Consider the following 25,728-nt stretch of genomic DNA (forward strand, 5'->3'; position numbering starts at 1 on the left):
GAACCGAGAACCCCGCTTTAAAAAGAGTTGGCGCCCACTTTGGAAAAGAGTGACCGTAACGCATTCTTTGCGATTCAAGGCAATTCACCACCTCGCCCAACGGTCACACTCGCGAATCCAGAAGAGAAGAGGAAGCAGAGCTCGCAGCAAGCAAGAAAACCACCACCCGAGGATTAACGGACAGGAGCCTGCCCTTCGGCAGCAACAGCCATCGCAATCTACACACATGGAACCCATCGACATAGTGCGCCTGGAGGAGGCCGTCGTCTCCTTCTACCGCTCCAACTCGCAGAACCAGGCGATCACCCACGAATGGCTGACGGACGCAGAGGCTAGTCCGCAGGCCTGGCAGTTTTCCTGGCAGCTAATGCAGCTCGGCAAGGTGAGTATTCAGCAGGACCTGCGCATCAATGCATCAATTGCCCCGGATATGTATACTCATGCACCTACCTCCCAACTCCCCCACATATATAACCACCCACCCAGAGTCAGGAGGTGCAGTTCTTCGGCGCCATCACACTGCACTCGAAGCTGATGAAGCACTGGCACGAAGTGCCGCCCGAGAATCGCGAGGAGCTCAAGCAGAAGATCCTCGAGTCCATCGTTCGCTTTGCCGGCGGCCCGAAGATCGTCCTCAATCGTCTGTGCATCTCGCTGGGCGCCTACATAGTCCACATGCTGGGCGAATGGCCAGGCGCCATCGAGGAGGTGATCAACACGTTCCAAAATCAGCGGATGCCCAATGTCAGCGCCGATGTGCAGCTGTGGATCATGCTGGAGGTGCTGCAGGCCATTCCCGAGGAGGCCCAGGTCATCCATACCTCTGTTAAGAGGGTGACGCTGCGCGCCGAGATCGGCAAGCGAGTGCCACTGGTGCTCCAGACGGCCGAGCGGTATCTTAAGCTTCAGATGAACCGTGTTTGGGACGCCGAAGCATACAGCAATATGAATAGGGCTGTCAAGTGCGTGGGCACCTGGATTAAGTAGGTTTTAGGAAGAAGTTTCCTTGAAAGTTATATTCTAATTATTATTATATTCTCCCCCAGAAACATCGGCTATTCCATTGAGGGCTGCGTCACCATCACCGCCGTGCTCCTGGAAGTGGTGCACAAGTGCTACTGGCCCTGCATTCATGCCGGCGATGGCTGCATGACCGCCGACGAGAACGAGTTGGCCGAATCGTGTCTAAAGACCCTTGTAAACATCATAATTCAGCCAGACTGTCACAACTATCCGAAGACCGCGTTTGTGCTCATCAAGATGTTCCTGGACTCGCTGGCTGAAATAACCAAGACGGAGTGGAAGAGGGAGAATGACAACGAGGACATCATCGTGCACATCTACATGCTGTTTGTGTCGTCCGTAGAGCGGCACTCTACGTTGTTGCTAAGCGGAATTACATCATCGGATCCGGAACTATCTGTGCTGGTGCATCGCATTGTGCAGGAGATACTCCACTGCACCGACAAGCCGGGCATCTATCCGGTGGAGGAATCCTGCAGCACCATGGCTCTGGCCTTCTGGTATATGCTGCAGGACGAAGTTTTCGCCATGCAAAACGATGAGCAGAAGCACAAGTGTTGGGAGTACATTAAACCACTGTACGCCCACCTGACCAGAATTCTGGTCAGGAAGTCGGAGCAGCCAGATGAGAAGTCCCTTGCCAAATGGAACTCTGATGATTTGGAGTGCTTCAGATGCTACAGGCAGGATATATCAGATACCTTTGTGAGTGACTGTTCTAGTTGAAATAGAGCTTTTTAACTGGCACCAAATTAAATAAGTTAATTTACTATAATTTATTTTTCTATTGTTATTTATTAAGTTAGGAGACTGAAATATTGTTCATTTTGTATTTAATTATTAAGTTCTTGGGATAATTTATAGTTTTTTTTCTGGCAAGTTTTAATGGCGACGAACTGGTTTGTGATGCTAAAAACAGTGATGCCTCCAGTATTTGAGACGCCTTTGTAAATGAAGTTGTGGTTAAGATAAGTTGTTTTATTATTATTTATTAATAGACCTCGGATTTTGCATATTTTTCCCTTTTTGGTCCGATTTTTAACAAAATTTGAATTTATGCATGTCTCTTGCATATTTTATGTATAAGCATTTTATGCAAATATGCAAAAAAAATTAGAATATTCCATTAATTTTAAACTATAATTTTTAAAAAAAGGAACTTTAATGTTTTCGGAATTGATCTATCGTTATTCTATACAAAATATGCAAAATCCGAGGCCTTTGTAAATGAATTTGTGGTTAAGATAGGTTGTTATATTATCATTTATTAAGATAAATTGCCACTTTACTCTTTTAGATGTACTGCTATGATGTCTTGAACGATTACATCCTAGAAATCCTAGCCGCCATGCTGGACGAGGCCATTGCTGATCTGCAAAGGCATCCGACTCACTGGACGAAGCTGGAGGCGTGCATCTATTCCTTCCAGTCGGTGGCCGAACACTTTGGTGGCGAGGAGTCGCGCCAGATACCCAGGCTAATGCGAGTCCTGGCCGAGATTCCCTACGAGAAGCTCAACGTCAAGCTACTCGGCACCGCTCTAGAAACAATTGGCTCCTATTGCAATTGGCTGATGGAGAATCCCGCTTACATTCCGCCAGCGATCAATCTGCTGGTGCGCGGCCTAAACTCCTCGATGTCCGCCCAAGCCACGCTTGGCTTGAAGGAGTTGTGCCGCGATTGTCAGTTGCAACTGAAGCCGTACGCGGATCCGTTGTTAAACGCATGCCATGCCTCCCTCAATACGGGACGCATGAAGAACTCTGACTCGGTGCGGCTCATGTTTAGCATCGGCAAGCTGATGAGCCTGTTGCAGCCGGAGGAAATACCCAAATATTTGGACATCATCGTGAGTCCGTGTTTCGAGGAGCTACAGGCCATTTGCCAAGCAGAGTCGGTAAGTATATGATCACTTAAATTTATTACAAATATATAATATACAATATATTCCTACAGAAAACTCCCGCCGCTCGGATTCGAACCATTTTCCGTCTGAATATGATCTCCACCCTTTTCTCTTCGCTGAACACTGATGTGGATGATGAGACCAAGGCTCTACCCATTGTGCAGCCAGTTCTTCTCGTCATGCAGCGAACAATGCCCATCTTTAAGAGAATCGCTGAGATGTGGGTGGAGGAAATTGATGTCCTAGAGGTAGAAATATCAACTTGTCTATTAAAATATAACTTTTTAACTTAAAAAATTATTTCTAGGCCGCTTGCAGCGCCATGAAGCATGCAATCATGAATCTGAGGAGCAGCTTCCAGCCGATGCTGCAGGATCTTTGCCTCTTTATTGTGGCCAGCTTCCAGACCCGTTGCTGTGCACCCACTCTAGAGATATCAAAAACGGTCAGTGTTCTTAGACTGTAAAAAAAGGCTGAAAGTTAAATTAAATCCCCATTTATTCCAGGCCATTGTCATGTTCTTCAAGGACGAGGGCTGCAAGCCGCTGATGCAGCAGCTTCTGAGGGAGTTCATACAGCACAGCTTCAAGCTCTTTGAGAGCACTCCCGAGCAGAACTTCTCCAATATATCGGACACCATGGAGACTTTCTTCGGCTGTCTGTCGCAGATTGTCAAGAAGATCCCACAAGTCTTGGAGGACAAGACACTGGCCTACGATCGACTGGTGTTCTACGCCCAGCGGGGCATGACCCTGCCGGAAAGTGGAGCCATCCGGAACAGCATCCAGTTCCTCGCCCACTTCGTAATGCAGTCGCGCAACCATCCGCATGTCACCGAAGTCATACTGGCAACCGGGGAACAGACCCTCTACACGGCGATGATGTGCGTGGGTTATCTAACGCCGCGATCGCAGGTGGACAAGTTTGCCGACATCCTGCTGGCCATGAACAAGAAATATCCCGCTGAGATGGCCGTCTGGATGAAGACGCTGATGGCAACACCCAATTTCCCCACCCAGCTCATAACCGAAGCGGATAAAACTCGTTACACGGCCCTAATAGTCAAGTGAGTTGAGCTACTACAGGGTTGTCTTTAAAGATAATGCAATTTTATGCCTTTTAATCCACAGGGAAAAGGTCAACAAGAGGTTGTTGCAACAGCATCTATCTGAGATGGCTATAAAGACGCGAGGACTCACCGAGAAGTTCCAGTAAATGAATTTATGCAATAAGTGGCCAAATGACATCTCTATCCATCCGGATTCTGATCTAGTTTCTGTAATTGTATTTAATTTGTAATTAGGCAGCTCTGTAAATGTTCCCTCAATCTTAAGTTTCGCCGCCTGGGGCATAGGTTCAAAATCTCTCTCTCGACTTGATAAACTTTTATTTATAATTTTACAAAATTACATGCTCCATTTACAATTTGCACATATATTTCTTTAAAGGTGTATAACTCGTTTTATTTATTGTTTTCACTTTTAGTAAATATTTTATAGTTTTTTTTTACATTTATAATTCTTATATTGAAAAGTTTGATTTTCACCGTTTCCTGTATGAAAAAATCTGCCTTTCTAAGAATTACTTTCCCTTTGCCTTTCCACATTATTATTGTTTTGCAATTTTCCACATTGTGTATGTATCTATAATGCCAAAAATATGTAAATACATCTCTTTAATATATAATATATATTTGTGTCTATAGCTAAACTGAAGCCTTTCGTTTTCTTGGCGTGTACAGCACTTGGTAGTGGTAGCAAAACTTTTGATCTGCTTCGTCGCCTTTATCTAGAATTTTGTTTGAGAATATCTGCATAACTCCTTGTCTAACGGACCCGGTAATGACTATGGAACCCAACGAGTGGCTGACATGGATCCAATATTAAATAGGTATACATTTAGATTAACACATAGAAGTAGATGCTACGACCAGCAAAGTCCAAGTCTGTTGTTGTTCTTGTTGTGAATGAATGGGGATTGGTAGATGCGATAGAAGGATGCCTATAAATATATATTTATATTCTTCTGCTGGGTATTAACTGTGGTTAGGGGCCCAGATATTGGCACATTCTTTATATCTTCACGCTCTGCAGAATCATCCTCGAAATTCCTAATTCCGTGTTGTCGATCGTTAGGAATACAATTGTCCACACATATATTTTCTATATTTAATTTGTAATACATACAAAAATACACACATGTACATACCGCAATTTATCTGTTCTTCTGGGCGTTTAGTATTATTTAAATATTTATGGGTAAGCTGCTAACTGCTAAGCTAAATAGCATATAATATTCGTAAATTTTAGTATGTTTGTGTATGCATGTCGGGTGGATGTCATATAGCTATGTCGAAGTATGTGGCAGAAGTCGAGGGATATACTCAATCAAGGTGGTAAACGCCTACGTCTTAAGTTAGAAAATTCAAATTCAACTGTACAATTATATATTTTCACGTGTTTACTGAAATGGTAAGAGCATAATAAGGATACCAAAAATTATTGCATATCTGATCGAATTTCTAAGGCTATAGTTTTATAAGCATCGCTAGCATCATGCAAATGCAAACGGAAAATAAAAGCTAGGTTTCACTGTGGCATGCGAAAAGTAAACTTAAAATTGGCAAAACAAAATAATATATAATCGATCTCGTTTAGGATTTTCGATATTTATTGGTACTATGCATTTTCATTATAGATAGGTATTTGTATGTTTATATGTTTTATTTATAAAGAAATTGTGTTGCATTCTAAGCCCCAAAATGCAAATGCGATGACACCGAGGCATCGTTTTTAAATTGTTTGATCTAGCTGTGCTGTTCTGCTACTATCCTCATCCTCTGGGCGTGTTGTTTATAATATATGCTTTCTGGCCTAAGTTTGGAGTGTGTGTGGTTGGGTATTTTCTGGACTATTTCCCCAAAGCCTCGGGCTTTAAAGGTATAATAATGGTGGCGTCGGCTGACCGGGGGTTTTCTAGTAGTTACTTCCATCCGGCGGCGGTGTGGTGAGGTACTCATCCGTTCGCTTGTGCTCGATGAGCGCCTTAACGGTTCCACTATCCGACGGCAGGTCCGATTTGCGGCGCAGCAGCGGCTTGTCCTTGTTCCGCTCGCCCCGAATCTGTGTGGAACGGGAATGGTTTGGCAATAGAAAAAGGACCTATCTCAACACACACTGGACGGGTGAAGATTACACGGTAGTGCAGGGTGATTTAGGTTACGATCTATCTGGTGTGAGTGCTTGATGGAACCCGAGAAAGTCGGACTTGGTTTTAGATTTGGTGGAGCCCAAGTTGCCCACCAGTTGGACAACATAACTACAAATTGTACAGCAACTAACACGGTAGACGAATTATGTATATTACAAAGTACTTTAGAGATCGAGTGTGTTTAAGTGTGCTTTGTTTAGGGTGTTGAGTTGTTAACTAAATGGTTATACAATAAGATAGTAATTAAAAATACTAAGCCCCGTGAGTCAATTTGGTTATTTTTAAACAGTTACTCAGAAATGACACATTAAGATAATTGGCTATAAACAATGAATATAATATTGGTGTAATGTCAACAACTAATTATACCCGTTACTCGTAAAGTAAGCAAGTTTATTTCAGGCGAGCGCCACGCCCCCTCTAACGCCCACTAACGATTTTAAAATGTGTCTGACGCCCAAACCTTTAAAGATTTCCGAGAAGTATAAATGCAATTTTGTTGTGTATATTTATACCTATCGAAATGTAGAAGACATTTTTCAAATCGGACCATTCATTAAAAAGTTATGCGCAATTAAAATTGTATATATCCATCTACCTCGCACTCCCTTTAGCTGAGTAACGGGTATTAGATAGTCGGGACCCCAAACCGGACTATAGCGTTCTCTCTTGTTTTTAATCAAAATCTATAGAGACTTTTAGAGTCATGCTCGAAAATGGTAGATATTTAAGGAAATAGTTAAATTCAATTTAAATTCAAGTTAAAATATATTAAAAATGGAAACAAAATTAGTGTAACAAGAGGGACAAATTCTCGTATTAAGAAAGACCACAAATGATTTGTTGGATGATGCAAAATATTAGTAACTACTAAGTAATATATAATATTAATATATGGATTCCGCCCGATTTCATATGAGGTGAACCACTGCGCTCAACCAAAAGTGCAAGCCAAATGTTAGACACACAAATAGATAGTTTCTGTGTCGTGGATGGAGATTCATGGATTTGTTTAGGTTGGCAGACAGTGAGGTAACCAAATAGGTAATAAATAAATAGACAACGTTAAAGATATACAAATATGTATTTTTTTTAAATGACATGAGTGTGATTATTTTAACAGACATTCGTTCGATTAGAATTAGAGTTGAACCAGAGTGGGCCTTAGCTGGGCACAGCTCACAGCGGACGCCAGGATCACACGTGGCGGATTAGTAGTTGTTTAGTGTGGTTAGTGTGGCAAGTGCCTGTCTCACCTCTCGGGGCTCCTGGAGCGCCTGTTTCTGTGGCGGCAGCGGAGGCGGCGGCTGGCGCGCCTTCTGCTCGCTCTGATCGTAGCCTAGATCGCTGTTCTCGCTATATTGATCGTACAGCGCGCGGCTGTCGCTGGGCGGCAGGCAGTCGTTAAAGCGGGCCGCCTTCGTCCATTCCGGGTTGGTCTTGGCCAAGCTCTCCACCTGCTGCCAGAGCTCCTCCCTTTGCGACAGCTTCTCGCGCTCCCTGCAATGCAAAGTTGCACACAGTTAGATATTAATTAAAAATGTTAAAAAATTTCTAAAGAATATTTTTCCTATAACATGTAAAACCCACATTTGCTTCTCCTGTTTGTAGTTCTTGCTGCACTCATCGAAAAGCCGCTGATCCATCTCCATGAACAGCTTGAGCGCATTGTAGATTAGACCATGGATGGTCTTGTTCCAGTGCGTCTTTGAGTTGCGGTTAAGCGCTGGAAACATGATGGGTAATATCACCGCCGAGTTGTCCGCTATCAGCGACATAATGTACTCGTTGTTCCAATAGTACAACGCCCGCTCGGCCACCTGGAAATGCGGCGAGGAGACGCACTTGGCTATCTGGCGGAAGAGCGGCACCATCACCTTCTGGAATTCGGCCGGCTCGATAACGTCCAAGAGCTCCTCCAGCTCGTTCAAAAACATCACCTCCTTGGGACTGTGCGTCTTCGGCCAAAACTTAAGCAGACTTCTGCGAAAATATTAGAAGAATATATTAATTTTATAAAGAAAAGTATTAATCTTCTACTCACTTGATGACCGCCTCGGATAAACTAGGATCCTTCTCCAGGAACTGCACCACACAGTAGGTCAGCTGCGGATGGTAGACCGAGAGGCTCTTGGCTTTGTGCAATGGCAGCAATACCTTAAGTAAAAATTGTTTATGCTCCTCTTTAAGCGGTAGAGCAAAGCCATTAATAATGCTGCCCAGGATTTCCAACAATTCGGCTATGCCATTATGATGCTCCGTTTCATAAATAAATCTAAGTAAATAATGTATTAAAATCAGGTTATATACGTTTATAAAAAAGCAAGCTAACCTGTAAAAGACATTGTTGATCTGCTTCCTAATAAATGCTCTCAAGCCCAAAAATTTTCCATAGATGCGATGTAAAACAGTCTTTAGGAAATCACGTTCTCGCGGATCCTCCGAATCGAATAAATCCAATAGTTGTAATACAAATTGATGGTCGATAAAACGTTTAGCCATGTTTGGTTGAAAATCGGGTGACTCCAAGAAGCGCAAGAACAGCTCGTAGACAAGCTGTAGATGCGGCCACGAAGACTCCAGCGTGGGCTCATCCTCCTCCGGATCGAATTCGGCGCCATTCGGATTAGAGGATGGCGGCAGCGTTCGGAAAAGGTTGACAGCAAACTGGTGGGAATTAAGAAGAAAATATAGGGTTATATATAGGGTTATTTCTACGTTATTTCATATCAATAGAAAGCCGATATGATCTATGTCAAATTTAAGATTCAAACATATCAACATGATATTTTATCATATCAAAAAAATACCAAATGTAGTATTTTTTGAGCAAATAATATAAAAAAAGATTAACATAATCTTTATTCATATCAAAATGATATGAATAACTTGATCTTTAAATAATATTTAATTGACCATTACCATTTTTTTTGTGTAGATATATTAAAGGATGAACCTAACATATTTTCTGAACTAACCATATTGATCGCCTCCGGGTAAATTATTTCGGTGATTATGCCATTTTGGTTGGTGAGGAAATCGACCATTTCGTGCAGGGCCGCACGCTTCACCTCCTTCCATTTGAGGTCGCTCAGCGGCTCCGAGAAGTCGAATAGTGTGCAGCATTGTCGGATCTTCTGTATGAACAGCTCCTCCCGTTCACTGGCGGCCGTTTCTAGGGGAATACAAATAGAAATATAATTAGTTTCCTAATCATAACAGATAGATATCATCTAAAATAACCAAAAATAAACAAATCTTATTAGAAAATATATAGAAAACGTACAACTCTACTAAACGACCAACAAAAGCAAGCAAGCGAAACTCAAAACGAAATTAATGAAGATCAGAAGAAAGGAGAGGAGGCCTCTGGGCCCAAGGGCAATGGGGATTGCAAGGATCGTAACCCATCCCATAGCCTTTGGCCCGAAACCACTTGGGATAGCAACCTCGCAGTGCAGGCAGCGCCATGGCAACCGAAGCGGTGGGTGGCGAGTAGAACAGATTCCGGTCGCGAGCCCTTCCTGGACTGCCCGTCAGCTGTTGCAGCGTCTGGGGCGATGCCTGGAGACCCGCCGCCGGATGACCTCCTGGATGACCCGGGAGTATGTCACCGTTCTGCCGGATGCTCAGGCTCGATGTGGTCACCACCAGGGTGGCGCTCGATGTCGCTGCTGGTGCGGCGGCGGCACCACCGCCATTGCGCTGGCCAATTCCCAGTGAGATGCTAATGCCGCCCACCAGATTCTGGGCCACCGTCGGACGCAGCTCCTCTGCGGGCACATCGCTGATTGTGGAAATGGCAACGACGGCGGCGGCGGGGGACGAAGGCACCTGTACCACCGATGACGGCGCGGAGGATGAGGATGATGAGATTGATGAGGAGGAGGAGGTGGCCGCCGCTGCTGCCGCCGCCGCAGCACTGGTGCCCACACTCTTGGTGGCATTCAGTATGTTCTTAATGGCCGCGGCCGCGCTCACAGGTGACTGGAGGATGAGGTAGCGATGAAATGAGAGCAGAGTAGTTTTTTGGTTTATCAACTTTCGGTTCGTTCAATTCAGGAGGAGGGTAAAGTGTGTGGTTTAAATGAAATTCAACTGACTGGATTAACTTAAAGGAGATCTTTAAACGGAAATTTGTTCTATTTCTAAAACAAAGCTTGAACTTTAGGAACTTTTTTGTTTTTAAAAAGGATTTTTTGTTAAAAAAAAAACGGAAATTTGTTCTATTTCTAAAACAAAGCTTGAACTTTAGGAACTTTTTTGTTTTTAAAAAGGATTTTTTGTTAACTAATTTAAGTATATAAAATACAAGGTTCTAAAATTAAATTGTTAGTGAAAAATAAAGTTCTTTGTAAGGAAATGTAGACTTTTTAAACGATTCTTCATTAAAAATTCCATTATAATCTGTTTTTTTCTATTTCTAAAACAATGTTTAAACTTTAGGTATTTTTTTTTGTTTTTAAAAAGGATTTTTTGTTAACTAATTTAAGTATATAAAATACAAGGTTCCCTTTGTAAGGAAATGTAGATTTTTTAAACGATTCTTCATTAGAAATTCAATTATAATCTGTTTTTTCCTATTTCTAAAACAATGTTTAAACTTTAGGTATTTTTTTTATTTTTAAAAAGGATTTTTTGTTAACTAATTTAAGTATATAAAATTCAAGGTTCAAAAATTGTATTTTTATTGAAAGATAAAAGTGCTTCTCAAGGAAATAGAGACTGTTTAAACGATTTTTCTTTAAAAACAAGATTATAATCTGTTTTTTCTTATCCCAAAAGCTAATTCAGTCAGTTAAAGATTGGAAGAAAGTGTCATATCTGTGATTTCGGTGGTGCGGATGTGGTTATTTGTGGTTCAGATTGTGGATTCTTTGGGTGTTTTGTTCGCTGAGTGTGTGTGTTTTGACAAATCCAAGCTGCAAACCTTGCTGGCGGCGATGGAGCTGGCTGCGTTGTTGGCGGCGGTGGATGAGGAAGCTGATGAGGAGGACGCCGCCGAGGCGGAGGAGGCTGCAGCGGCTGCCGCCGAAGCTGCGGCGGATGTGGCCGCCGAGAAGTGCTGAGCCAAAGTGGACACAAGCGAGCTGCCACTAGATGCAGTTGGGCCAGATGTCGTCGAGCTACCCAATCCTGCTCCCGATCCTGCTCCTGCCGTGTTCTTCGACATGCCGGCATTCGAGGATAGCGACAACGAGGAAGTGGAGGACTGCGATCCAAATGGCGAGGAGGCAATCAGAGCAGCTGCCGCGGAATTAGCACCACCACCGTACGTGGCCGCCGAGGAGGAGGCCGAGGAGTTGGCCGCCGCCGAGGCTAGCGAGGATGAGGCCGCCTGGGAGAGCGAGGAGAGGGCCGAGGCCGAGGAATTGGAGCTGGTGGACGAGGATGAGGGTGAGGAGGATGTGGTGGCAGCTCCTGATCCGCCTGCTGCTCCTGCTGCCTCGGGCGGCGAGAGGGGCGTTTTCCGCCCCTCGAACTTGGCCTTCAGCTCCTCCACGCTGGTAAACTTGAATCTGCTGCCGGCCTGTTGCTGCTGCTGTTGCTCCTGACCCTCCTGCTGATCCTGATCCTCCAACTCGTCGTCGGCCAGCTGATCTAGGCCACTGTGAAACGATGGCGACTTGGGTATACGTATGCCAAGGGCATAATACCCGGCGGCAATGGGCTGCGGATCCTGTTCCTTGCTGGAGGATCTAATGGCAGCCGGTTTCGATTGCTCCTGTGGCTGCTGCTGCTGTTGCTCCTGTTGCTGTTGCTGCTGCTCCTGCTGATGTTGCTGCTGTTTGGGACCTTTGAGCCCGTTGCCCGTCAGCAGCATAGCACCGAAGACCATCTCATTAGTGCCGGCACTTGGTACAAATGGCACTCGGTTTGAATCTCCTTTCGAAACGCCTTTCTTTTCTTTTCTTTTCTTTTCCTCTATTTTTTTTATTTTCAGCCGCCCCCGCCGACCAACAACAAACACATGAGAAACACTACACTAGAAACTCAATTTGGGCACGCTAAGCATGAAACTATAGAATCTGTAATGGAATTGCAATATAGATAATGGTTTTAGATTAATGCCAAATGCGGTAATGCGTTGATGGGAACATAAAACGAAATGAAATGCAATCGAAATGAAAATGGTAATGGAAATGAACAACAACGCCTCTGATAAAAAGTTTTCCATTTTCCATTAAAATGGGCTTTAAAAATGTATAAAAACTTACGATTTGAAGGGGGGGAAATCAGGGAAATGGAGAGGAGAGCAATTAACTAGGGGAACAAATATTTTCAACTAATATTCAAGTTTTTGGGGAACTCGATGTTGCACGCACGGTCTTGAAAACGGTTTCTTTTTGTTGCTTCGACTGCTGCGGCAATCGGAAAAATCGATATCGAGAGAACGAAATGGAGAGAAATTGAGAGAGAGGGAGTGAGTGGGTGGTTGGGCGATTGGGAGAGCGGTTTGCAGAGAGCCGCCATAACAATTAAACCTAATAAAACGATAATATTGAACAAGCAAAATGTGTTTATTCGATTTGTGAGTCAAAACCGCCAAGGCAATTAGCGGAAAGGTAAGTGAATAACAATCCGATGACATTAATACTACAGAGAAAAAAAACAAGTGGCTATTAAGCTGATAAAGATGAATACTAAATTTTAAAAATTCCTGTAAATATGTTGATTTGTTGAACCACCGCTGCTCAAGGTTTTTTGGTTCTTTTTGGATTTTTTGACTGAAATATTATTTTGATATGTTTAAAAATATCGATTGTATGTATGTTTTTAATATATGAAATGGAAATGCTGGTATTTGTGTCTCAAAATGATTTTACAACATGGATTTTTCCAGTGTATAAGAGGCTGCGGAGAGAGCGCATGTGTTGAAGTTTCGGAGATGGAGAAAGAGAAATTGCGAGAGGTGTAAATTATGCCGCTGAGAGTGTGCGGGTGTGTGAGTGGGCCGTGCGTCAGTGCTGCCACCCACCTAATCAGACGACACTCCCTTGACCTTTAACTTTAGCGTACGTGATTAACAAATAATAAGCAAATTACAACAGCTGAGCGAAATTAATCAAGCGCCGCTAGAAGAAGCTTTCATAATCGGCTTGCCGACTACTTTTCTCAACAAACTTGCAGATCGGATCCCTTACAAAAGTTGTAATAAAGGTTTTGAGATTTTCCAAATTATTCAGAGAGGATCTTTGCCCCGAAAAGTATGGTACAACAAACAGTTGTATAGGATCACCGATCTGCAAGTTTAGGAGATAGCCAACTGATTTACTAGAAATACTTGTATTATAAAGTAATATGTCATTTTGGGGCTACTCACTCTCGTTCAGGGGACTGAGGGCCGTCAGTTCGCAGTTCTTGGACGCATTGTAACGGGCGCTGGTCTGGCGTTTCTCCTTGCGGACGAGCGGAGTGCCGGTGAGGTTCAGACCCTTGGTGATCGGCGTGGGCGGCGGTGCATCCCGAGGTGGAGTGCTGTCCTTGTCTTTGTTAGCCTGCAAGAGCGCACAATTAACACATTTCTTGTTATCTTTGCCCATGTGAACTGGTATGGCTTATGGTTAGTAAATGAAAATAGTTGTAACAACGAATGCAAAGCAATATACGGTCCAAAAAGAAAGCATACTCAAAACGTAGCACTTGCAAAAGCAGAGCAAAGCAGATGGGGTCCTTCGTTGCCATTTCGGCGATCGCTTTTACCTTGGACTGTGCGAATCCTTGACGCCTAAGACGAGCTGCCTGTGGGTGTGTTTTAGTCTGAGTTTAGTAATGCCAAACATAGAGATGTGCACTGGGTCAGGGAGCTTGGAGTTCGGAGTTCGGAGTTCGGAAGGCTTTCCATACACATATTGGGTTTAATTGCTGGCGTCTACCAGGGTTCAGGTGGTGTCGCAATCTCAGGTTATGCATATAACTTGTGTGTATTTCTCGTAACATTTTGTAGGGTTACTTTCTTGCAGTTTTCAAAATCAAAGTGCTGCCTCGGTTAATAAAAGGCTATGTGAATTTGAAAATATTTACTAAAAATGGAGCCACGAACCGTAAGCAAGTTTCGTGTTTTGTTAACCAATATATAGTTGGCTTTAAAAAGTCACAAAATCTAGTTAAATGAAAAAGATTGTGATCAAAACGTAAAACTCAAGCTAATATAATTTAAAGAACGATTTTTAAATTGAAAAAATCATAATTTATTGAAATAATAAAATTCTATGCATTCAATTTCTAAATGGTAAAAAGTTTTTCATTAAAATTTTAAAAAAAGTAAAAAGAGATTTCTATGTTTCCCCGATCTTCAGATTTCCCACCAAAAAATTGTCGAATTGGTAATGGGGAATGGGAACAAGTGCTGATTGGCTTGTCAAGCACTTGTGATAGATTTCTGATTCGATTTGTTATCCAAACGACACACTCTTTTAACAATTGCTAACATTGGGAATCTAATTGTTGTTGGTCAATCTACCTTGGTGAGGAAGGGGAGGAGCAGGGGGATAATAACACACATCATTTGTTCTGATAAGATTAGATAAAGTTAAGGAAGTGTTGTGCTCCATGGAGTGCCAATTACACACACACATATATACACACAATGAACGAGTAAGCATTATTCTAAGGTTTACGTTTATGCCAAAATAACGGTAGGCATGCATATAGGGCGACAGGTGAAAGAGAGAGATAGATAGACACAGAGAGAGTGAGTGGGGAGTGTGGTGGTGGGTGTAGGTGGGTGGTGTTTTGGGGACAGTTACTCACCTCACTGCTGAGTGGAACACCGCCGCTGGTCACCACAATTGGTATGGTAGCCGTTGTGGTTGTTGTTGCTGCCGCTGCTGGTCCAACTGGTGATGTTGTTGTCGCTGCCGCTGCTGTTGTTGTACTTAAGTTACTGTTACTCTCTTTGATACCGTTAGTGGCCGATGCCGGTATGACTATGTTGTTGCTGCTGCTGCTGCTGCTTGTGTTGCTGTTGTTATTTGTGGCCGTTTCGTTTTTGGATTCTGCCGCTGAAGTTGTGGTTGTTGCTCCTGCTGTTGTTGTTGTTATTATTTCTGCCGCTGCTGGCGCCGCTGCCGACGTACTGCTCTTTGTTGTTGGTTCTAACGCCTCGTTATCCATAATACGCAATCGGTTCTTTTTTAGGCTCTTTGGATGTGCTCTTCTTTAATTTTTTTTTTGTTGTATTTTTCAAAAAAAAAAAATTCGAATGAAAACCAGCGATAAAGGGAAAAAAACGTAAACAACCGGACAAACAAACAAATACAACAGCCGGGCTGGACCGCTCTCAATTGATTGCTATCTGAAAATTATATTTGCACTGTGGAGTGTCGAAAGAAAGAAATTAACGTAGCAATAACTAAATGAAAAATAACAACAGCAAATAACACACCATGCAATTAAAGCCACAAAAACACACTCACATTCGCATACAGCTGGGGTCGAAAATTATCTTAAGGGATTACCGAAATCTATTATAATTTTCATTATTTTATAATAATAAAGAAAAATTACATATTTTACTTTACTTCTTTTTTGTAACTATTCTCTTGACCGCCACTGTAAACACACTGCCAATGGGAAGCGGAGCAACCTTACAGAATCTCTTTCAGCGCGCTTTCCAATTGGAATTGGCTTAATGGCGGAAAACCGCTTCGAATCGGAGATCCAAAGTTGTCACAAGAAGTCCCCACAGAAGCACGATCATATTTTTATTCTCTAGCATAGCAAATCCGGTTCTAAACGGTACCAAACACGTTCATGCAGCGTTCCCCCGACTAATGCTGGACAGGTGTTGGGAATTCAGGAATTTCGATTTCGGATCGACCTGGAACTATCGCATTAACACATTGTACAGGCATTTTCATTGTTTTCGGTTTGCATAAAACTTACGGAAAACGGAAATAAATAACAAAAATGCCAAAACACTCGCGGGAGAGCGATGATAAAGAGAGGGGAGAGCGAAAGAGAGCAAGCGATGCGAGGGACGAGCAACAAGTTGCGAAGCAATGGCCGTCCGACCAATTGCGAGGGTTGCCAGACATGCCGAGGAAAATGGGGGAAGCAGAGCGCTTTTGGGTGGTGTTGGTTTTTTTTCTTATTTTTTTTATATTTCTTTTGGAGGTGCAAGGATGGGCATTCTTCAACACAAATATTGTTAAAGCACTGAGCAAATATGTAGTTTTAAAAGGGGGTGAAACAGAGAGAGAGACAGGGATAGGCAGAGAGAGAGCGTAAAAATAAAATGTGTACTAGGCACGATTAATAGTTGTAGTTGCACTTCCAAGACCCAAACACACACTAATTATACATTCATGTGTATGTGGGGGGAAACGAATATAACTTTGAATGTCAAGGGGCGAGGTTGGGTTTTTGGGTTAATATTTTTATGGAGGAGGGTCTGTGTCGGGATTATGGGGGCATATTTTGCCAATTTACCGCCAGAAGCTGCAAGAACTGTTTCAAATTGCCCCTGCTGCGGTATAGGTTCGCCAACATCAAATTCACTGCTGATAAAAGCTTGTTCTTTACGTAAAATGCGAATTCTAACAAAAACGCTAGCACACGCACACAGAAATCACGGAATCTCGCACAGCTCTCACACACACACGCACACCGCCTCTCACGTTAAAATTCAGCCGAGGCTACGAATTATTTGCGCTGCAATTTCTTCGATCGCTGCGATTTGCTTCGATTTTCGCGTGCGAATTTCACAAGGCTCGCTCGCGAATTTCACACTTAGCTGCTCGGCGGTCTATCGGCACCGGGGTCAAGTTCACCTTTTCGCTGAGAGCGCACAACATCAACGGCCTGTGCAATTGTAAATAATAATTTATGTAAACTGTTTTATTCACGCAACGTTGTCGGTGCTCAATAGAAAATAGAGTTGCCATGCCAGGGCTGCTAGGGGCGGCAGCGTTGCCACTCTGTCTGGGTTTCGATAGTTTTTATAAAAGATTTTTTTCGACATAAGTTAGTATTACATTTAAAGGTAACAACTTAATACTTATTTACTTTTATATTCGCGACACAAACTTATAATGCTTAACTTTAAAAAACACAGGGCTTTGGCGATAGTTTATTAAAAGAGATGCATGGCTTTTATGTTTCTAATACCGTGAAAGCCCAAAAAATTCATACATTTATTAGTTATACTTTTTTAAAAAAATAAATTAAATATTTACAAGTAATATTTACTTTGTTCTTATTAACCAGGGCTACCTCTTTGTAACTTCTGGCAACTCCCGCCAGCTGGCAACGCCAAAGCCAGATTGTTTATATTGCTTGCGAGCCATATTTCATATTTTATATTAAATTTTACGGCCTTTGCTATGCAGATTACAATCAAAGTACTTAAGGGCCAGGACTGCACAATCGAGGTGAGCAATAATTGCATGTCAGCGTATCAAATGAGGTCATCAATGGAGTTATTTTCCACGCAGGTGGCGCCGACATCCACTATTCTGGAGGTGAAACAACAGATCGAAGTGGAACTGAAGATATCGGCGGCCAATCAAAAGTTACTGCTACTAGGACGACCCTTGAACAATGAACAGACAATTGCATCCTATCCTAATATCAAAGAGGGCACCAAGCTTAATCTGGTGGTGATGAAACCCTGCCTGAGGGACGGCATCCTGCGGGGATTCCGGAAGCACTACCCGGAAAGCCAGGCGGAACGTCTGACCAACGAGTTTATGGCCGATTTCGAGAGGAAAATCAACGAACAGAGCCTGGATGATTTGGAGCGACTGGCGGATAGTATAGTCAGCAGGGCCGGCACATAGCCTTACTAGGAACACAAACAAATTGCCCCACCACCCCCAAATGTGACGAGAGTCTATCCCCAACCTATTGTTTTTATTTCCCCCCAAAAAATGAAATAGTAAAAATTAAGACTTGACTGAAGATATTGTTTTTTTCCCGGCGGTATGGCAACCCTTTTCGCCCAGATGCAATCCCTGACTGTGTGCGTGCCAGGCCGTGTGTGTGTGAGAAGAAGAAAGAGAGGAGCAATGCGTGTGCTGTCGTGCAAATTTCTTGGCCGAGTTGTGAACTCCGCGCTGCCCCAACAAATCATTTCGCTGCGATCTTTATCCAGAACACCCGCAGTCATGGTCAAAGTAAGTGGAGGTCGCCGGAGAACTCAGAATTCCGGCTGGCGTAGCACCCGGGGTCCGTTACATAAGCCGGTGGGGCGAGCTGCATAAATATTGATTGCAGCGGCTGAGAAATTGCAACGCTTCAAGGTTACCACCTGCCTCTAGCTCTCTCTTTTTTTCTAACTGTATGTGTGTGTGTTTGTGCTTTCCCCAAATTCCAGGTAGGCGACTCCCTGCCCTCGGTGGACCTCTTCGAGGACTCCCCGGCCAACAAGATCAACACCGGGGATCTGGTCAACGGCAAGAAGGTGATCATATTCGGCGTTCCCGGCGCCTTCACTCCCGGCTGCTCCAAGGTACGTAATATTATTCATGGTACTACTCTTGTATTAGTCCCTACACGAAAAGAAAAAAGTTTAAATGTAATCATATTCATTTTGATGATTTTGCATATCATTCTGAAACAGATACTGGCATTTCAATTTCAATTTAAAATATAATTTTTTTAAATTATTTAAAGGTTATACCTAAGTTTTAACTATTTTGATAAAATTTTAAAAAAATGTCAAATGTAGTTTAGTCATCAAATTTTTTTCTGCTGAACAATTAAATAAGCACGATTTTAAAAGGATTGACACTAATAAATTGCAATAATATTCGTGGCACAAATGTGGATAATTATCTCCTAAGTAATAGAAAAAATCAATAAAAAAAATCACTAAAATTAAAAAAATGTTCAATATACATTGCATTTTTGAACTAATAGATCTAGAAATAGAACCATATTCATAACTTCTCAAATAGGGTGTTATTTCCTAAATAATAGACAAAATCAATTAAAAAAATCACTAAAATTTATTAAATCTTCTATTTACTTTGCATTTTTGAACTAATAGATTTAGAATTAGAACCGTATTCACAACTTCTCAAATAGGGTTTTCTGCATTACAGTGTAATTCAAATAACAACTGAATAAAACATTTTATTTAACCCCCAGACCCATTTGCCCGGCTATGTGAGCTCCGCCGATGAGCTGAAGTCCAAGCAGGGCGTGGACGAGATCGTTTGCGTGTCGGTCAACGATCCCTTCGTGATGTCCGCCTGGGGCAAGGAGCACGGAGCAGCCGGCAAGGTGCGGCTCCTGGCCGATCCCGCCGGAGGATTCACCAAGGCCCTGGATGTGACCATCGATCTGCCCCCGCTGGGTGGCGTTCGCTCCAAGCGCTACTCCCTGGTGGTGGAGAACGGCAAGGTGACCGAGCTGAATGTGGAGCCCGATGGCACCGGACTCAGCTGCTCGCTGGCCAACAACATTGGCAAGAAGTAAACGGATTCCAGTCTCCCAAAAACACTAGAAACTCATGCAGTAATGCTAGGCCGCTATGATATCAATTACGTCTTCAAAAGAACTATGTAGTACGTACAGTAAATATATGCGATTAGAGATGTTATGTCTAGGTGTTTAATGCATTTAATATCTAGTTGTGAGGGCTTAGTCGTTAATCTTATCTTAGGGCTAGCGGTTATCGGTGTTGGGTGCGATCTTCTGGGACAACAGCTTGCCGTAACCACCTCGTCCGGCGTCGTAATCCGTGCGATATTCATCGCGCACCTGGCCGCCAGTCTTGCCGCGTCCATATTGCCTGCCCTCGATGAAGCCGGCGTCCCAGTCCACACGAATCAGTCGATCGTCCAAGCGGGTGCCATTCACGAATCTTTGTGGGAGTAGAGAAAGGAATAGAAGGTTGTTATAAAGATACTATGATGCAAAAAAACGGCTTAACTGCTTTATCATTTTTCAGATGATATTGTTATTGCTTAAATAAATAGAAATAAACAGAAAAAAAATGGTAATGGTCACTTTGATATTTTTTAAAGATCGAGTTATGCATATCATTTTGATATGAATAAAGATTATATTACTCTTTTTTTTATATTATTTGCTCAAAAAACTTTAAATTTGGTATTCTTTATGATATGATAAAATATCATCTTGATATGTTTGAATCTTAAATTTGACATAATCCATATCGGCCTTTTATTGATATTAAATAAGGTAGAAATAAACCTATTTCATATCGGTGTTTTTTTCTGTGTATAGAATATATTCTATTTTTTAAATCTATTCCCTTTCGGACCATAATTTGCTTAATTTAAGACACACTAGTTTTAGAAGTATCAGATCCTTTAATAATTGATAGTTAATCCATCTATTAGTTGATTGTTTTATGTAGACTTCCAAAAGATCTTCTAAATTCAGTCGTTTGTAATGGACTATATTAACAAGGATATTAATGCCCTATAACTAAGTTTTTAAGATTTTCTAATGGATTACTATTACTATTTCCATTAATAAAATATATATCATAGCTTTTCCCTTTAGATTCCTATATTTTTAAGGTGTTCCTATCGCTCTTAATGTTATTTTCCTATATACAGATCTAGTAAACTCTACAAGTACCGGGAACAATGTGGCTTTCCCCCAGCGAACAGATGTCTCACCTCATGGCCGCTTCCGCCTCGGATCTAATGTAGTACTCCACGAAACAGAAGCCGCAGGGCGTCTTCTTGTACTTGTCCAGACCCATGACAATCACCCGGACATCGCCGCAGCGGGAGAAGAGCTCGTGGATCTGCTCCTCCGTCGTGTAGAAGCTGAGATTTCCCACATAAAGTGTACACGAGTCGCGGAGCGACCTTTCTTGCTCCGAACGAGAGCCCTGCAACGGGGTTAAAGAGTTAGAAATTGGTGTACCAACAATAGGGCCAACTCACCTTGAAGTGCTGATCGCGATACGAGCTTAATTCTACGGATGCGGTCATTTTTTATTCTATAAACTATTAAAAAAATTTCTACGCTTTGTTTAGTGACGGCACTTTAGCGATAGTTTTTTCGATAGACACGTTGGTTTCCCCTAGGTGGGTGTCCCCGCTAAGCTTAGCGTGACCGTTTGCGAGGTATTTCTGGTATATTTGTATAATTATCGATAATTCCGTCGTACTGTTTCGTAGCTCGTTGTTATTATTAATTTTATGGATTCCACTCACCGTACTTAATGAACGCCTCACTGAATTCCGCGGGCGGAAAGCGGCAGCTGCGCTTCCGCGGTGACCTCACCGGCAGCCGAGTGGAGGAGCTGCATCATCAGCAGGAGGAGATCAAGCACAAGGCACCGCTCGCCCAGGATGACGTTGCAGCGACGCCGACTGCGACGCAGGGAGCCGGGGCAGCGCAGCAGCGTCTGCATAGCGGTAAACATTGGATTTCAAATTGGGAAAACCCTTTTTTGAAATAATCTAAAATATTTAGATTTAAATTTAAAATCTTGCAAATTTTTTAACAAAAAAATACTATTTTAAACAATGTAATTTGGTAGACCATGTAAAATGAATTAACTATAATACTAAAATAGATCACGAGCTATTTAGAACTATTTATTTAGATTTAAATTTAAAATCTTTTAAATTTTTTAAATTTAAATTAAACACAAAAAAACATGGTTTACAAAATTACATTTAAAAAAAGGGTTTTTTTGTTTAATTGAAATTTAAAAGGTTTTAAATTTAAATCGAAATATTTTAGATTATTTCATTATTATAGTGAATAGTAAATCGAATTTTTTGCAAAAGGATAGTTGTATTAATATTTAAAAACATAAAACTTCAAAAAAAAATATAAATCGTAATATAAGATTAATGATAAGATAAGATAACTAAAAACATATAAATCTATAGATAGATATTCAAAACAATGGAAGTTTCTGTAAAGAAAACTTAGTAATAAATTGATATCCCTTTTAGGACCCACGGAGACCTGCACGAACACCTTCTTCGACTTCTTCAAGGTGGAGATGACCCGGGGCTATATGCTGGAGCACGATGAGGAGCGCTATTCGGCGCGGCGGCAGAAGATCTACAGCTTCATGCGGATACCGCGGGATCTGGAGCGGTTCATGGTCTACGGGATCATGCAGTGTGCCGACTCCTTCCTCTACATCCACACCTTTCTGCCCGTCCGCTTTGTGATGGCCATTTGGGCCCTGGTTTCCAGGACGGTGGCGCGGATCTTTCGCCTTCGCAGCAGTGGACAAAGGCTTCTATCGCCGGCGGAAATCTGTGATCTGCTCAAGGGCTTCATCTGGATGACGGTGACGCTAATAATGCTCCTGGTGGACACGAATCGAGTGTACCACATCATCAAGTCGCAGTCTATTATTAAGCTGTATATATTCTATAATATGCTGGAGGTGGGCGACCGTCTTTTGTCCGCCTTTGGCCAGGATACCATCGATGCTCTCTTCTGGACGGCCACCGAACCAAAGAACTCGAAGAGGGAACATTTTGGCGTACTCACGCATGTTCTCTTTACTCTGATCTATGTGTTTTTGCACAGCGGACTTATTATGTTTCAGGTGGGTATAGGAAAAGTTACTTGAAACTTAGAACTTATAGTTAAATTTCTTCTACAGGCCACCTGTTTGAATGTGGCTGTGAACTCGAACAACAAGGGCCTGCTGACCATCATGATATCGAACAACTTTGTGGAGCTCAAGGGTGCGGTGTTCAAGAAGTTCGACAAGAACAACCTGTTCCAGTTGACCTGCAGCGATGTGCGGGAGCGCTTCCATTTATCAGTGTTGCTGTTCATTGTGGTCATTCAGACCATGAAGGAGTTCGACTGGAGCATCACCCAGTTCTGCGTGATGCTGCCCGACTGCTTTGCAGTGCTCTTTACGGAAATCCTAATCGATTGGGTGAAGCATGCGTTTATCACGCGATTCAATGAGCTGCCCGAGAGCATTTACCGGGAGTACACGACCAGTTTGGCCTACGACATGACGCAGACGCGGCAAAAGCACGCTTTTTCGGATCACTCGGACTTGGTGGCCAGACGCATGGGCTTCATACCCTTTCCCCTGGCCGTGGTCTTGATCAAGGCCATCTATACGGCGGTCTCTTTCGAGAACCTGGCCGCCTGGTTACTCTTCCTGCTCGCCTATCTCTTTGCCATGGGCTTGCGTATTTGCCTGACCATCTGTGCGCTGGGCAAGGCCTGCAAGCTGATGAAGGAGCATCAGACAGAGCGGAATAGTTCTACGCCGAGCAGCATGACCAATGTGCCTGTTATAGGAGCAGCTGCGCCTGTCGCAGCGTCTTCGATGGGCGGGAAAAATCACGCGAATAATAATAACAATAGCATTGGCTCGAAGCCACCGCAAGTGACGACGCTGTTGACACCGCCCAGTGGCGGCAATCTGGATGTGAGTAAGAATTTCTCCCGCGTCTCTATTGCCTCCACTTCGACGCCAAAGAAGCACCCGTTCAACGAACAGGAGCTGGATGTTACCAACTCCCTGGAACTGGGCGCCACAGCTCTGTTCTCCAACAGCGATGTGGATCTGGATGATGTTTGTCTCAACGAGCAGGTGACCAACACCAATGCGAGTTCCGCCACCCAGGAGGTTTACCAGGAGCAGGATCTCGTGCGCAGCCAGCCGGATCTGATGCTGCTCAACGATTCCGGCGGCGGCGGAGAGGCAAGCTTGAAGGCCAAGCAGGCCACCCAGCGTCTGCCAAAGCGAACGCACAAGCGATCCGAATCGGAACCGGGCATTCCCAGCATGGTGGAAAAGGGAACGACCTCCGGAATCGCGGGCGGCAACCAAACGACACAGCTGTAGCCATAAATCGATGCTTTTTTTTAATTATAAGTGTGAATGGATTTAAAATGTATTTTAGATTATAGCTCAAGAAATGTTCTCTCTAGAATATCAGAATGTGCCTCAAAATCCCTGAAACGGTGTGCCCCACGGCATTTCTAAAAACTTTGTAAATTCGTTTTCGGAGATGTCACATTTAACACTACCCTATTGGCTGTTATAAAGCACTTTAAAAAACTAAATAAATATAACACATTTCGTCGATAATATGTATTTATAACCATAAGGAGGTGTTTAGTTTAATGGAGAGAATTATTTATTTTATTTAAAAAATTTTGACATTTTCGGTTTTTAAGAAAGTTTAAAGATAACTTTTTAATTTCGTTTGTGTATACTCGCATATAATATACATATTTCGCACAGATTCCTATAAAATGCCAATAATAAAACATGTTTTGTATTTCTGATAGATTCACCAAATATTTTATCTTATTACATTATTATTTTGGGTAAAATATTATTTTAAATATATATTTAGCGGAAAAAGCGGATTTTCGATCGATTTTCCTAATATTACTCATACGACTCGTGGGCCTTATATTTGTAAACATTTTTTTCCTTAATCTCTAGTCTGCTTTAAAATGAAATACTCTTCTAATTTGTCTTTCGACTTAATTTTAAGTGATGTCCTTATTAAATCTTTTGGATATAATTTAATCCTTTATAGAGGACAAATTTTTAAAAGGCCATTAATGGCTTTTGTGTATATAGGGTTCTTAAGAATACACTTGCATTTTATTTTATATATGTAATTTTCGGTGGCGTATAATAATTCTATTTAACTTTACATCACGTAATATATATATTCACCCTATAACCTTTGACATTTTCCAGTTGGCAAGATGACAGTCATCCGCATTTAGACCTATTCAAAACGAAAATCAAATGACAAAGTTTACCGCAAATTCCTAGGGGCAAAAATTGCTTTCAGCTTAGCGCGAAATTGTTTTCTGGATTCGCTCAAAAAATTGTTGTTGGGCCCCGAGCTTTTCGCTCGGCGGTTGCGGTATTAGAAAGTCAGAAGTTCGGCACCCCCCTGAGTTGATTTCATGAATGAAAAGGTTTCCCGCTTTGTTTGTGTTTGCACGCGTAGAAAAATCAACAAGCTGCAAATGGAGTGCTCGTTTAGCCCATATCCGCAGTATATATTCGTGGCTCCAAATCCCAACCGCCCAGTTCACAACCACTCCCCGGGAACTTACACGCGCACGGATGACTATATACAAACATATATATCTACGCCACGGGGCGTATCAGTTTTATGAATGAAATTTTACGCTGACCTTGGAACAGCGCATTGTGGTTGCGTCAGTGCCCTGAAAAAGGGGAAACGGGGTTTTCGAAAAGCGGAACCCAGTGAAAGCCTCTCCAAAAATACCCGATTTATCCTGCGCAAACTCACCAAATCCCGAAGTGTTTCTCCCAACTCCTCGCTGACCATTTTCATTCATGATTTCTTCGGCTAATTTCATGAATGGCTCTTTCCCTTTTCGATTTCAAGGACACAACGCTCCTGCGGAATGGCGTCCTTATCGATTTTCCCTTTCGCATTCATGTATTTTTCACATTCGCTTTCAACGTGGGCGAAAAATACGTTTTTCCTCCTTGTTAAACGAACTTTGTGAAGATTTATTCTTCAGTTTTTGGCAATGCTTTTAAAGTCAGCTTTATTTTGAAATGGCCTTGCTGGACTTTTCTTTTGTATTTCAGGACTTGAGAAAGTATTAAATATTTTAAAGAAATTTCATCCACTTTTTCCTTCTTAAATTAT

The 25,728-nt window shown here is 42.4% G+C and overlaps 6 protein-coding genes across 14 annotated transcripts; 4 read left to right on the forward strand and 2 right to left on the reverse strand.

The window, feature by feature from the left end:
- Window positions 1-226: 226 nt before the first annotated feature.
- On the forward strand, window positions 227-4,644 carry cdm (importin-13-like protein cdm). Of its 3 annotated transcripts, XM_017137103.3 has the most exons (8): window positions 227-382; window positions 487-983; window positions 1,047-1,728; window positions 2,321-2,920; window positions 2,980-3,177; window positions 3,237-3,374; window positions 3,436-3,995; window positions 4,060-4,644. In XM_017137103.3, exons 1-8 carry the CDS (start codon window positions 227-229, stop codon window positions 4,142-4,144), a joined length of 2,916 nt encoding a protein of 971 aa, XP_016992592.1. In that variant the 3' UTR covers window positions 4,145-4,644. The 3 variants fall into 3 exon arrangements, with proteins under 3 accessions (XP_016992592.1, XP_070074083.1, XP_070074084.1); XM_070217982.1 differs by lacking the exons at window positions 227-382; window positions 487-983 and adding an exon at window positions 1,904-1,991 and having other exon boundaries at window positions 1,710-1,728; window positions 2,313-2,920; XM_070217983.1 differs by lacking the exons at window positions 227-382; window positions 487-983; window positions 1,047-1,728 and adding an exon at window positions 1,894-1,991 and having other exon boundaries at window positions 2,313-2,920.
- wrd (Protein phosphatase regulatory B subunit well-rounded) lies at window positions 4,638-17,055 on the reverse strand. Of its 7 annotated transcripts, none has more exons than XM_017137094.3 (9): window positions 16,915-17,055; window positions 14,894-15,455; window positions 13,464-13,638; window positions 9,118-9,314; window positions 8,472-8,806; window positions 8,184-8,414; window positions 7,730-8,122; window positions 7,396-7,639; window positions 5,577-6,051 (listed from the first exon to the last, which is right to left on the reverse strand). In XM_017137094.3, exons 2-9 carry the CDS (start codon window positions 15,254-15,256, stop codon window positions 5,905-5,907), a joined length of 2,085 nt encoding a protein of 694 aa, XP_016992583.2. In that variant the 5' UTR covers window positions 15,257-15,455; window positions 16,915-17,055; the 3' UTR covers window positions 5,577-5,904. The 7 variants fall into 7 exon arrangements, with proteins under 7 accessions (XP_070074082.1, XP_016992583.2, XP_016992586.2 ...); XM_017137097.3 differs by having other exon boundaries at window positions 14,894-15,299; window positions 16,915-17,039; XM_017137095.3 differs by having other exon boundaries at window positions 16,762-17,005.
- A 310-nt stretch (window positions 17,056-17,365) lies between these two features.
- On the forward strand, window positions 17,366-18,043 carry LOC108054240 (ubiquitin-like protein 4A). Its single transcript, XM_017137107.3, has 2 exons — window positions 17,366-17,514; window positions 17,578-18,043. The coding sequence occupies exons 1-2, from the start codon at window positions 17,467-17,469 to the stop codon at window positions 17,920-17,922; spliced, it is 393 nt and encodes a 130-aa protein (XP_016992596.1). The 5' UTR covers window positions 17,366-17,466; the 3' UTR covers window positions 17,923-18,043.
- Window positions 18,044-18,101: 58 nt separating this feature from the next.
- Prx5 (Peroxiredoxin 5) lies at window positions 18,102-19,688 on the forward strand. The gene is made up of 3 exons (XM_017137105.3): window positions 18,102-18,258; window positions 18,459-18,593; window positions 19,235-19,688. Exons 1-3 carry the CDS (start codon window positions 18,151-18,153, stop codon window positions 19,562-19,564), a joined length of 573 nt encoding a protein of 190 aa, XP_016992594.1. The 5' UTR covers window positions 18,102-18,150; the 3' UTR covers window positions 19,565-19,688.
- Cbp20 (cap binding protein 20) lies at window positions 19,670-21,163 on the reverse strand. Its single transcript, XM_017137106.3, has 3 exons — window positions 21,013-21,163; window positions 20,740-20,957; window positions 19,670-19,952 (listed from the first exon to the last, which is right to left on the reverse strand). The coding sequence occupies exons 1-3, from the start codon at window positions 21,058-21,060 to the stop codon at window positions 19,754-19,756; spliced, it is 465 nt and encodes a 154-aa protein (XP_016992595.1). The 5' UTR covers window positions 21,061-21,163; the 3' UTR covers window positions 19,670-19,753.
- A 51-nt stretch (window positions 21,164-21,214) lies between these two features.
- LOC108054256 (protein TAPT1 homolog) lies at window positions 21,215-24,366 on the forward strand. Its single transcript, XM_017137127.3, has 3 exons — window positions 21,215-21,489; window positions 22,039-22,649; window positions 22,707-24,366. The coding sequence occupies exons 1-3, from the start codon at window positions 21,294-21,296 to the stop codon at window positions 23,916-23,918; spliced, it is 2,019 nt and encodes a 672-aa protein (XP_016992616.2). The 5' UTR covers window positions 21,215-21,293; the 3' UTR covers window positions 23,919-24,366.
- The last annotated feature ends 1,362 nt before the right edge of the window (window positions 24,367-25,728 follow it).

This window comes from Drosophila takahashii, chromosome 3R, assembly GCF_030179915.1.
Source record: "Drosophila takahashii strain IR98-3 E-12201 chromosome 3R, DtakHiC1v2, whole genome shotgun sequence".
Classification (NCBI taxonomy): Eukaryota; Metazoa; Arthropoda; class Insecta; order Diptera; family Drosophilidae; genus Drosophila; species Drosophila takahashii.